The 12,043-nt window shown below is 36.8% G+C and overlaps 1 protein-coding gene across 13 annotated transcripts in view; it reads left to right on the top strand.

The window, feature by feature from the left end:
* The window catches only part of PTK2 (protein tyrosine kinase 2), a 219,306-nt gene that overhangs the window by 159,459 nt on the left and 47,804 nt on the right, over positions 1 to 12,043 (top strand). For 6 of the 13 annotated variants that reach the window (XM_051612464.1, XM_051612462.1, XM_051612463.1 and 3 more), the window contains 5 exons: positions 2,467 to 2,550; positions 3,712 to 3,729; positions 7,342 to 7,398; positions 8,780 to 8,800; positions 9,856 to 9,953. In XM_051612464.1, the coding sequence (XP_051468424.1) occupies positions 2,467 to 2,550; positions 3,712 to 3,729; positions 7,342 to 7,398; positions 8,780 to 8,800; positions 9,856 to 9,953 (278 nt within the window). The remainder of the gene's footprint in view (positions 1 to 2,466; positions 2,551 to 3,711; positions 3,730 to 7,341; positions 7,399 to 8,779; positions 8,801 to 9,855; positions 9,954 to 12,043) is intronic. The other 7 variants (XM_051612466.1, XM_051612460.1, XM_051612461.1 and 4 more) reach the window with 5 other exon arrangements.

The following is a 12,043-nucleotide window of genomic DNA, read 5'->3' as shown; positions in this document are numbered from 1 at the left end:
TAATGTAGTTGGTTGCATAGCAGATGATTTAGTCTTTTCATACTTGATGAGTTTAGGGAATATTCAGTACTGAGAAGAGGAACTAAATAAAAAAAAGTAGTCAGTGAAGTCCTCAGCAACATTCCTGAGCTTTATGGGCGCTTAGGTAGATGACAGTGATACCCTGGCTGGAAGCTGGTGTGGAATGGTGGAAATCCTTCTAAGTAGTATTCATTTCATGCAGGTACTTTCTAAGTTCCTTATAAAGTTTTGAAGATCTTTCTTTTTTTTTCTTTTTTCTTTTTTTTTGTTTTTTTCCTGCCTACTCAGAATCAACTCTTAAATAGACTTTCTTTTGTAGCTATACTTGAAGGTGTGGTAAGTTGAAGACAAAGCCATCTTCCATTTAGTCTGACAGAAGAGTTGAACAAACTTTAGACAATAAATCATGAAGGCAAAGTTTTAAATGTTGAAGATGAGTTGGACTGTGTATCACAGGGCATCGGGACACGTGCATGATGAGTTAAAACCACCTTTGTCATTTTAGTGTGCCCTTCATGTGAAGTAGGTTAGTCAGGCTTCAGTCAGCTTCTGCTACCCATGTATCAATGTAAGAGGGAACAGCATTTCAGGCTTAAATTAGCTTTGTAGCCTGAGCAGACAGGTCAAGAGTTGAAACATTCTTCCCTTTTAAATAGTTTGCTTTTCTTCCAGTGATACTATACCTGCTCTTCTGTTTCAGTACCCAGTATCAGATTGCTTTATTCTCATTTCGTTAACTTTTCAATAGTCTCTTAAAACAGCTGTAGTATTTGTTTCTTTTCTTTCATCCTATGTCAAAAGCTTTTTATGAATGTTACCTCAGGTTTGTGTTAGAATGATAGAGCTAAAAATTGTGCTATGTGATGTTAGGAAGAGAAGACCCTTAGGAATACAGTGATGTGGAATGCACAGAAACACTGATGCACTGACTTGCTCAGTAGTTTTGCCCTCTCCTTGCAGTAGTTTTTTAGCATTGAATCTGGTTAATGTTCTGTCATTTTCAGTCACATGGAAGTTTTCACAATTGATGGATGATTTCTGTTTGTTTAATCACTTCAGCAGTTTGTAGAATGGTACTTCTTTGTTGTTTAGGATACAGTGATAAATTTCAGCCACTTGTTCTTGCTCTGGATTAAAATTGCCATCTTAGCAAAGCAGGGGTTCTGCATAGTAGTGTGTTACCCGTTAGATGTGGATGTCTGAAACTCAACATGCAGCCTCCAGATTGGAGGGTGGTTGAACACATTTAATACACTTTAAAAAAAATTCTGCACATTGTGCCTCGAAATCTGGCTGCTAAAAGCTGCACAGTTATATTAAGATTTTTTTTGTGTAAGTTTAGCTACTTTGATGGTTCATAGGTTTCCAGAATCTATGAAAAATGTGGAGTTATTTTTATTTAAAAAGGTAATTCTCCTTTTCTACCCTTCCTCCACACCTCCCACCACTGACCAGTTTGCTGCTTCTGTGGCACTGGGCTTTTATCACCTGTACCTGTGTAACTCAAGGTGGCTGAACCTCACTCTTGGGTTTTGATTGTGAAGGATTACCAGCAACAAGATGTGGGTTTTTGTTTGATTGGCTTTTTCAACCACCTCTCACATTTTCCTCAGGTAGAGGAGAGAGGGAAAAAGAGAAGAGCAGAGAGAAGCAAACAGGGAACAAGAGAAATAAAAGGAGCAGCTCTCCTCAGGTCCTTAGTGTCGTTTTGTGTCCTTTCTCACCCTGTGAAATCAGTTGTGGCTTCTTTGTATTTTCTCCTACTCAGAATCTCTCTCCTCCTGATAAGTACTTGCCTAATTAAATGCAGTAGGGTGGCTGGGAAAGGAACACTGAGGACAGCTCTATAGGGCCATTGCTCAGACATCCTTGGAGAGCAAGAATACCAGTTGGCAACCCAGGTCTGCACTGGGCATGGAACTCCAGTGGCAGATTTCAGACCATGAAATACAGCAGTGTTGTATTTCAGTAGGACAGAGAAACTCTGTTTTTCCTTTTTCTGTGTAGCCCTGCTATGTGAAATATTTGTTTTGTGTTAAGTTCTTTCAAGGGACCAGAAAGTCAGTATGTCTGGGGACTGCCACTTACATCAGGATTCAGCCATAGCACAGTCTAGCAGAACTTAGATGGGGAGCCTGCAAAAGTGGGTTATACTTCTGGGATAGACAATGTTCTTTCTGTTGTCAATGTATGGTATATATAGTTGGCAAAACCTGACTTTTAATAGACTAGAGTCAATTTTTTTTAAAAAATTGAAATAAGAACAAATGTAGAAAGAAATTTGAAGAAAACCAGATTCGCGTATCCGTTTGTGTATCCGGAATTGTAACGTAAACCTTTACTTTTATGTTCATTTGTTGTAGATGTTCTCTCTGGTCTCTCTTCTTTTATTTCCAAATAATTTGTTTCTGTTTTTCTCTTTCCTTTTCTTGCCTCTTTGTAAAGGAGTCAATCACTGTCAGCATAAAGTAAAGAAAGCTAGGCGCTTTCTCCCTTTCGTCTTCTGTTCCCATGAGCCGCCGCCTAAGGGTACTGCACTGCTCTTTGTATAGGCTGCCTTGTTAACCCAAAAGCTGAATATACTAATGCAGTTACTGTCTTTTTACTACTTTAGCTTCAGGTAAACAGAGTTCCAAGAATAATTTCATGAAATTTTCCCTTTCCTCCTCTTGAATTGGGTTTTCTCGCAGTGTCACAAACTCGCTGGTCCCCGTTTTTAGTGGGGACTTAGTTTTAAACATCATATTCTACAATGGCAAACATACAATGGTTTCATTTGGTTTTTTTACTGTATTTCTACTTCATTCTTGGACCCCTGATACAGCATGCTTATGAACGAAATAGAATAGCAACAATAAGCATCAGCTATGATCAGTTTGAATTAAAATAAATGAGTGATGCTTTTGGCTGCTCGTTCAGCATTTGGCCTGGACCAGTTTGGCTTTGTTAGGGGCAAGAAGAATTGGAGCAATAGGTGCATTACTTCTACTACATTAATGCTCATTTTCCTTGTGTTTATAAATAATGGCAAAATGCATCAGCTTGTGCTGTGGGTATTGGTGTGGAGTAGGGTGGCTACCAGAAATGTGGAATAATGGTGCTCATTTGAACAGCTTCCCAGTAGAGCTGTTCTGTTTGTCACTTGTTTAAAATTCAGCTTTGTATAATTGCAATATGCTCTGTGTCATTGATATCTAGGTGGTTCCATTTCTTACTCATGTCTTAGTGGTAGCACAGGAGTGCATTTCCTCTGAAAGGATAACACCACCTAAGTGTCCAAAGTCATACTTGTGTGTGAGAAGTCAAATTGAACTGACTCAGCTGGCTGTAGGAAATGTGTTTTGTAGTGAAGTATTGACTTAAACCAGAAATTGGCATTTCTTAACCATATCTTAAAACAGTTCCACTCCCAAATTTAATTTTTGTGTAAATCTGTGTTTGAAAGTCATTAACCTCTGTTTCATCATATGAGCTTCTTGGAACATATCTTTGACCCTTGGGTTTTTGATGAGAAGTCTTAAATTCTGCTACTTTTCTTGTTTCTCTTGAGTCAGGTATATAATATAACTGCAGTCTGAATACTTTTGGATAACTCATGAATTTAATAGTATATTTTCCCCTTCCCCTTCTCTGTCTCTTCTCTCTCCCCCTCTGTTTTTCTCTTTCCTTGCATGCCACCTGGATCTGCAGATGAAATTAGTGGGGACGGTAATATATTTTCTAGTCTGTGTGTTACTAATGTGCAATATGCAACTCTTATATCCATATACCACTTAATGCACATTTCAGTAATAAATATTATAGATTTTTGGTATTAAAAAACAATCTGTTTTGGCCATTAGCCAACAAATGCTGTACTTTACAGGCTGTGCAACTAACACTTTCTGCTAAACTGGAATTGAAAAGAAAAAATACTTTAGACACCCAGGGATGTAGTTTTGCATGTGTTTGCAATGAGAGTTCTGGCATGATGCAGAGGGGGTTTCTAGCTTTGTAAGTGTCCCTTCAGTTTGATGGCGATGATTGTATCAGCATTTTTTTTGGTCAGCAGATGAGATCAATGAGAAATGAGTCTTCCAAGTGGTGCTTTAAGGCATGGTAGCATCAAAGTGCTCTGTAGTCCTTCCATAAAAAGAAGCTGCACAAGATAGATTAATGTAGATTGAAGTAATGAAATATTAATCAGGCTTCAGCTACTCAAACTGCTGATTTTTAAATACAAGATGTTCATGTTTTTCTTCAAGACTTATTACAAGATATTTACTTTCCCCAGACTTCATGTGTCTTGTTTTCTAGGAAATACTGACTTGGTATTCTCTGAGAACAAGCTGGGTTTGGTTTTGTTTATTTTTCTAAAGGATTCCATCTGATGTTGTTAAAAAAATTAAACTGCTACTACTGATGCTGTATGTATTTATTCTTGTAAGTAAGGAGGTACTAAAAGGGCGTAAGAAGCAGTATGCAAAGGAAGTTGATAAGAAATAGAGGTAACTATGTATTGTGGTCTTCCTCTCAGCATGTAAAAGAGCTGTATGCTTTTTCATCTCCTTTCTCTTCTTCAGGTAGAAATCAAAGTTAATATGACCCCAATTTTTTTTAAACATTAAAAACTCAAGGGAAATTTTTGTCTGTCATAAATTCACAAACTATTTCAGAAACTAAATCTGTGTAGCTTTTTATGGGTTCTTACCTTTTACAAATTATAGGCTCTGATAAAGGGGAAGAAATAATGAAAAGGGAAATTTCAAGCAGGTGTTTTAAGGTCATTGATTATCTATTATGCATTTGATATCCTTGATTGGTTTTTTTTCTGCTGTTTAATAAATGCATTCAGATTTAGTAAAGCTCAAATTGACTCATTGACCTGTACCACCAACACTGTATCTTTGTCCAAAAGTGACCTGTTGGTTTTTTTTTCCATCTAGAAGAATCTGGGATTGACCGACAGGTGAAAAAGTTCAGTGCTGGTTTTAAAATGAGCAAGAGGGCAGCAGTAACGAGCAAGCCCTGTTTGTAAATTTTGTTTTTTATAGGTTTATCAAGGGCCTCTCCAGAAATCATTCCTTGTTGTGAGGGTTCAGCTCTTGAGACTGCTGTCGCACGTCCTTCTTTGTAAAGCAGCCTGGAGAGCCTTGCCCAGCTGAGTTTTGCTCCAGACTCCACGTGGGTTCTGGAATATCTCTTGGCAGACACAGTCATGGTCTTACCAGACTTGGTCAGAGTTTCACACTGTGACTCTAATTGTGAAGTAGAGACTGCACATGAGGGAGATCAGTTACTTTTGCTGCAGAACACTTTGAGGACATCAGTGTTAAAGCCTTGATTGAATTTTCCTCTTAATTCCCCAAAACAAAGCCAGAAATATATAGGAATTACTTTCTGAATACTTATTACATATTCCTCTCCAGAGTGTTAAATGTGTAACAAGAAATAGTGTTTGTTTATTTACTTGCATACATTTAATTTGTTTGCATTCGCCACTGAAGACCCTTTTAGTTTCAGGGGTGGTTTTGGGCAATGGATCAGGACCATGTAAAATGCTCTGTGTGTTCTGATAATGCTTTTGTTGTTATTTATCTTCATTAATTTAAAACAGAAGATTAACAAGCCAAGCCATTTCTCATAATTTGTAAGCACTGTTCCATAACCTCGTGTGACAAATGCTTTGTTAAAGGCCAGTGTAGCACCAGTTCTAGTTTCCAAACTTTTAAAATTCTTCTCAAATATGTTTATCATTTCTTTCATTCCATCAAGTTTTTAACACAGATTAAGAACTTTCTGGTATCATCAGATACTAGCTTGGGGCAATTGTTGACACGTATCACATTTAACAAAAGTTTAAAACATCTTAGGAACATCTCAAACATCCTAAAACGAGCAGTGATTTATCCCCATCACATGGATGTCACACGAGTGATTTCTTTCAAATGGATGCTTATTTTTTAGATCAAACTTGGGCCTACTTTCTACAAAACCTTGGTTAATAATGTAGGGAGGAATAAACAGACCAAGTTGGAGATTAGTGCATCTGGAGTAGTGTGCCTGTTTAGAATTGTGCACTGTCTTTAAATTTTCATTAGGTGACTCTGTTTTGATGTGGTCTAAATAGAAGTTGCCTAGCAAAAATTTAAATGGCATAGAGTTTCCTGATTCTGTTTTTACAAGACACAGTATTTTCCTACAGGAGTTAAAAAGAAAAATAGCTTTAATTTTATTTAAGTCATACGAAGTTAGGATCATAAAACTACATTTACTCTCTGAAGTGTGTTGAACATTCAAGGTTATACACAACCTGTGGTTTCCTAATTACTGAATTGAGTTTGAAAATTAAGCTTCTTGTTTGTGTGTGTAATATTTATGAGCCTAGCTCTGATTTCAGAGTTGTCTGGTTTTGAAATTACTCAGTTTTGAGAATCTTTCTGTGCATTGGTGACTAGAATTTAAAAGCCTTGAAGTGAAAAATTGTGTCACTGTTGTGGAACTTTCCTGTAACCACCAGAGGAATTTATCTGACCATGAGGAAATGGCCTACACAGATTGACAGTTCTTTAGAGCACGAGAAGTACCTTGTGATATGACTTCACACCATTTAAACCATTTTAAGAACATCATGTCAAAGTTGTAAGTCTTTAACAGAGAAGGAAGCACACCTTCACGTTTCTGATAATCTTGAGAATTGATTGTTTTCAGGCACTGGCCATGAGATGTTGATTGTTGACAGCAAAACTGGCAGTGAATTTTCATGAAACAAGGAAAATTGAGACTAATGCAAGAAAAAATGGGGGTATGGTGAGAGTGTGACTTTAAAGATCTTTATACTTTAGAAGATTCGATGGAACATAACTCACCTTGCCCCACTGACAGTAGGTAGATGCTGCCCTGGAACATCTTTACTGTCTGTTCTGCTTGTTTGACATAAAAAACTAGCAAATTATTGTTCACACATGATTGTGAAGGTAAAGCAGTTGAATCTGTTAGTAATGTTTGCTCCTTGCTGCAGTGGAATTTGCTGTTAAAAAGATTTTAAGTCAACACTTTTAGATGGGTTTCAATTACAGAACTTAAACTTTTTTGAATACAAACGAATCTTCCTTTTATTCCTTGTTGAATGCATCTGTGTGACTTTGTATATTTGGCACTGGGGTCATTATCATACCATGAATTATGCATGAGCCAGTTTTATTCGTGCTGTTGTAAATGCTTCCCAGCAATGTTGAAATGGGGGGTTGTGACATATTAGCCTTGATCAACTGGAGATACTGTTTGGGAGAATTGTTTTCATCTGCTTGTCCCGAAACTCTTGAATTCCTCCCTTTACAGAGACAGATGACTATGCAGAGATTATAGATGAAGAAGATACTTACACAATGCCATCAAGTAAGTATGGTAGTTAACTTGGGAACTTGTATCCAAATCTTTCTTTGATTTAGCAGGGACTGAATCTTCTATTTTAGCCTTAAGAAATATGTGTGCAAAGAAAATACTCTTGACGATACTAAAAACTTCATAGCTTCAGTGTTTTTCAAGTTCAGGTTTTGAAGCAAATAAAACCAAATTCTGTTTTGCTGCTGTCAGTGGCTTCACAATGAAATTCCTTGTATGTCTTTAAATGTAGATTATTGTGATGCTGAACACAACACTCAGTGAGAGTGGATAAGATTTCTGTGATAAGAGCAAACCATTTGGAAATCTTTTGTGTGTTGCTGTCTAACTGTACCTCATCTTTGCTCTATGACAGACCTTGCTGCTTTCGAATTCCTTGCTAGAGGAAAGTCATCTGCACCTCATGCAATTTTGTTAAAGATGAAAGACTTCAGGAACAAAAATAAAAATGCAAAGTTCTTCTGAGTCTTCATCTTTGAAGTTGAAAAAATGATGCATTAGCCACCACGAGGATTTTGTCTTATGGCGTACTTCAATTACGATACAATATTAGACTCTCAGGGCTGGCTGACTAATTTAATGGGAAGGTCTAATATCCCACTTTTGAGAGTTATGTCTGTGAAATTACAGTTGCATTTTGGCAACCAAAGATTTCTCTCCAAGTGGACAATCAGTTGATACACAGACCTGCGAAACTGGCGGGTTTGGTTGGTGCAAGAGGAAAGGATGGTCCTAAACTGGTACCGTGTCCTGCTGAAGAGCCCTGAATGTTAGTAAGGATTTCTAGAGTTTAACATCTGGCAGGAGTGTTTCATGAGCATTTCAGTGTTTACAGAATAGTTTCCACTACTGTGGAAAATTTTTGAAAAGCAAGAAATATATGTTTTCCAGAAATACACAATGTGTTTTGAATGTCTTGCAGTAAGTCACTACATGGTTCTCCTAAAATAATTGCAGGATCTGAAAGTACTGGGATAAATTATATCCTTAAATTTTTTTTTTTAATATATTCACTTTGTGTGAGGTGGGTTTTTCCTAATCTTTTCATTTAAATTCTCATAGAAGTAATTACTCGTGGGCCCAGCCCTGGATGATGCTGAACACTTAGGCATGCCTCCAATTCAAAGCCCATGAAATAGGCTGTGGAAGTGAAATATATTAAGTTCTTTGCTGGGTTGAAGTGGACTCAAGTGTTCAGCTCTCAGTAAGGAGTCAGTGAAGATCACAAGAACAGACCTGTTTCTGCTAATGTAAACTTAAAATTGTATCAGTTTGTTTATCCATTTAAAAAAAAATAAATAATGTTTGTCCTTGTCTTGATTTTAAGAAGCTCTGTCTAAGTAAGCATTTGATTTTTCTCTTAATTGCACTGCAGAAAGCTATGGAATAGATGAAGGTAACAGGAGACCCTTTACCCATCCCTGTGTGCTTGCAGTTTGGAATGATGTGGAATTTTTAAGTTTACTATTCACTTTCCTTTAATAAACATAATTTATTTACAGTTAAACCAGTTAGCTTTGGGATTTTAAAGAGGAAAATGCAGTACTTAAAAAGGAAATTAAAAAGCCATTGATCACTTTGTTATCCAGCTCTAGATGATATTATTTCTGTAGTGTTAATTAAGTCAAAACCATCCATCATGAAAATCCTAAGCTGGTTGGTTATTTTTTTTTCTCTGAATAATACAAGGAGAGGTGAAAACATATACATGCTTTTCTGCTATTCCTTAAATATTTTTCCATGTCTGCGAGAAATAAAATTGCAAATGAATTAATTGCAATTGCAATTAATTAAACGTTTTGCTGAAGTACTGAGCCATTTTTATGAGTAACATTCTCAGCCTTTTAAACCACGATGTTAACAAAATTGCCTAAGTCCACAAAACAGCAATTTTGCTTCAATTACACACTGAGAGAGCTGTAGTGCACTCAAAATTTCATTTCATTTTATCTTTATTTGCCCTGCTCTTGTTTCTGTATTTTTTTTTCTCTTGCAGTTACCTCTTTAAAAATTCTCTAGGCTCATTTGATGGTTCCAAGATCTAAAACACCACATAGTGGAGTTCTCTTAAACATCTGAAGGGCTGTGTGCTGAGGCTGGATTTCATAGCATTGGTATTGCCCTGGGCTGTTTGTGTTCTTTGCCTTTACTCTAGCTATAATTAAGAAGGATTCGGTTTATGTCTATTGCACTGAAATAAATAAGGCACAGTAGTTAATTTAGCAAATGAGATTTCATAATTCCTTTTCCATTGCTTTGGTTTCAACACTTGTTTAAGAGGTTTCCACTGTGTGTTTACAGCATTTGTATAGGTTGGTGTGCAGCAAATGTTAATCTTAGTTATTCATACGTGAGGTGTTTGAGTGACTTACTTGGAGTTTTGTATCTTGTGGCTTATTTCTTTACCCTTCATCAGAAATGTAATGTTTTAAGTCCATTATATTCTTATAGCCAGAGATTATGAGATTCAAAGGGAAAGGATTGAGCTGGGGCGCTGCATTGGTGAAGGACAGTTTGGAGATGTACATCAAGGAGTTTACATGAGCCCGGTAAGCCTCAAGTCTGAAGTAATCATAAACTATGAAACCTTTCTAATGAAAAAATCAAATGTAGATGTCTTGGTCTGAGTCTTCCAGAAAAAAATAAGAATTGCCTTTGTGGTTTATTTTTCAGAATGATCATCGCGTAGAGAGTATTTCCCATGTTGCAGATAACTATAAAACTAGCTCCAGAGTAGTTTTTCCTGCTCCTTTATCCCCATTTTTATAGATTGGGAAAGGAATCAAAAGAGCCAAGTAGATTATTCAGGACCATACCAAAGCCACTGGCTGAACTGGAATTAGAACTTACTGCTTTTAACTCCAACTATACACTTTTTTCATCATTTTGAGTGTGTCCATGTATGGTGAGCACAGGTCCCTTTGGCCATGCTCTCCTATGGAGTGTTCAGTGCTTTAGAACCTTTTCCAAAGTTCAAAATTGTGTTTATGGGTGTTCAGCCTGACTTAGGTTTAGGTTCAGCATGCAGTGCTGAGCTGCCACCACTTCCTGGATGAGCTAATCTCACTTCTCTGCTGAAATACAGAGAAGGTATTTTAGTCTGTGACGCTGGCTGGGCAGGAGCTTGCAGCAGGGGGACAGGGATATAAGCAAATATGTCTGTTTCTGCAGTGAGCATCTCACTATATCTCTCAAAAAGAAGCTTGTCTATTCATAAAGTTACTGCTTTTTCCTGAAAGGAAAGATAAAAAAATACTTGGGCACTGATCCAGCAAAACCCCAATGCACAAGAGTCACCTCAGTGAAACCAGTGAGGTTGGCAGAACTTGGGTAATTTAGCCTTTGCTTATGTGTTTTTCTAGACTGCAGCCACAAAGGTTGCCATTAAGATTGCAGTTTAAGGGGATGGAAAATGAAAGTTGTGGAAAAAAGCAAGAGAAAGCTGAAAAATTATTTAATTTCAATCTGTTTCAAGGTTATAATAACTAACTCTGCAAGTGTAAAATGAAGATTTATTTCCTATTTGAGTAAATTAAATGGCTGGATTTTTGATAGATGAAGTAATAATTCATGTGGACAACAATCTAGTTCTAACTTCAGAAACCATTATTTCCCAGAAACAGCTGGTGAGTGTCCTGGGATTGGTAGAGTCAATAAATCTTTAGTGTAATATTAAAGTAAATAAATAAGGGTAAATGTTAAATATGTCATGCAGGTTTGAAGTTCTGTTGCCTTCATTTTAGAAAAACAGTTCTGACATACTTTGCATTAAGGAAGATGCTGCTTTTTCATTTATTCCTGTCCAAGTTAACAGGAGTACTTGAGGAATAATGTTTCACTGAACTTGAGTCACAGTGGAGAAACCTAGTGCTCTGTAAAAGCAATTAAAGACCCATTTTCTTAGAACTGTTGTTTTGAAAATGCCATCTATCTCTGTTCTTTTTCTCAAATTTGAAAACAAATTTTATTCAGTTGTCCTGTGTCTAGTATGAATTTTTTGTATGGCAACCTGCTGGTTACTCTTAATAATAAAATGTTAATACATTTAAGGCACTTGAGTATGTGAAGGGAACACGAAGGTATTAACATTAATATATTAGTCACAGGGTGTAACTTAAAATTTTGGAAGAGATCTTAAAATAGGTAAAAGCTGAGTTAAAATAACAGGGGAGTATTCATCTCACATGCAAAAATACCAGGGAGATTTCAGGCCTCTTGTTCTGCTGGCTCAGATTTCAAGCTGAAGGATCTCATTTGTGCCTCTGCAGTGCACTTGCAGAGTTTTACTTCCAGTGGCAGTGCAGCTTCCACTTCTTCAGAATGCAGCTTATTACTAGTTTTTCCTGAAATACCTCAACCAACCTATGTTTGTAGGATACTGAGTGGAAAATGTAGGTATAAGCATAGGACCCTAGTGCTCAGATGTCAGCAATCCAAGTAATACTGTCTTTGAAGGCTGATTTACTGTGGGATTAATCCAAAAGAGTAATTTAAATGTTATTGGCTGCTCAGTACACAAACTTTTGCCAGTCTGATACATCCTCACTGTTTTGTCATCTTCTTTAAAACCATAAGATCAGCAAACCCCTGGTGTCAGACTTTTTCCCATATTTATTTTGCAAAATGTCTGAAGTCTTTG

This window comes from Apus apus, chromosome 2, assembly GCF_020740795.1.
Source record: "Apus apus isolate bApuApu2 chromosome 2, bApuApu2.pri.cur, whole genome shotgun sequence".
Taxonomy (NCBI): Eukaryota; Metazoa; Chordata; class Aves; order Apodiformes; family Apodidae; genus Apus; species Apus apus.
This window is presented reverse-complemented; position numbering and strand designations above follow the sequence as displayed.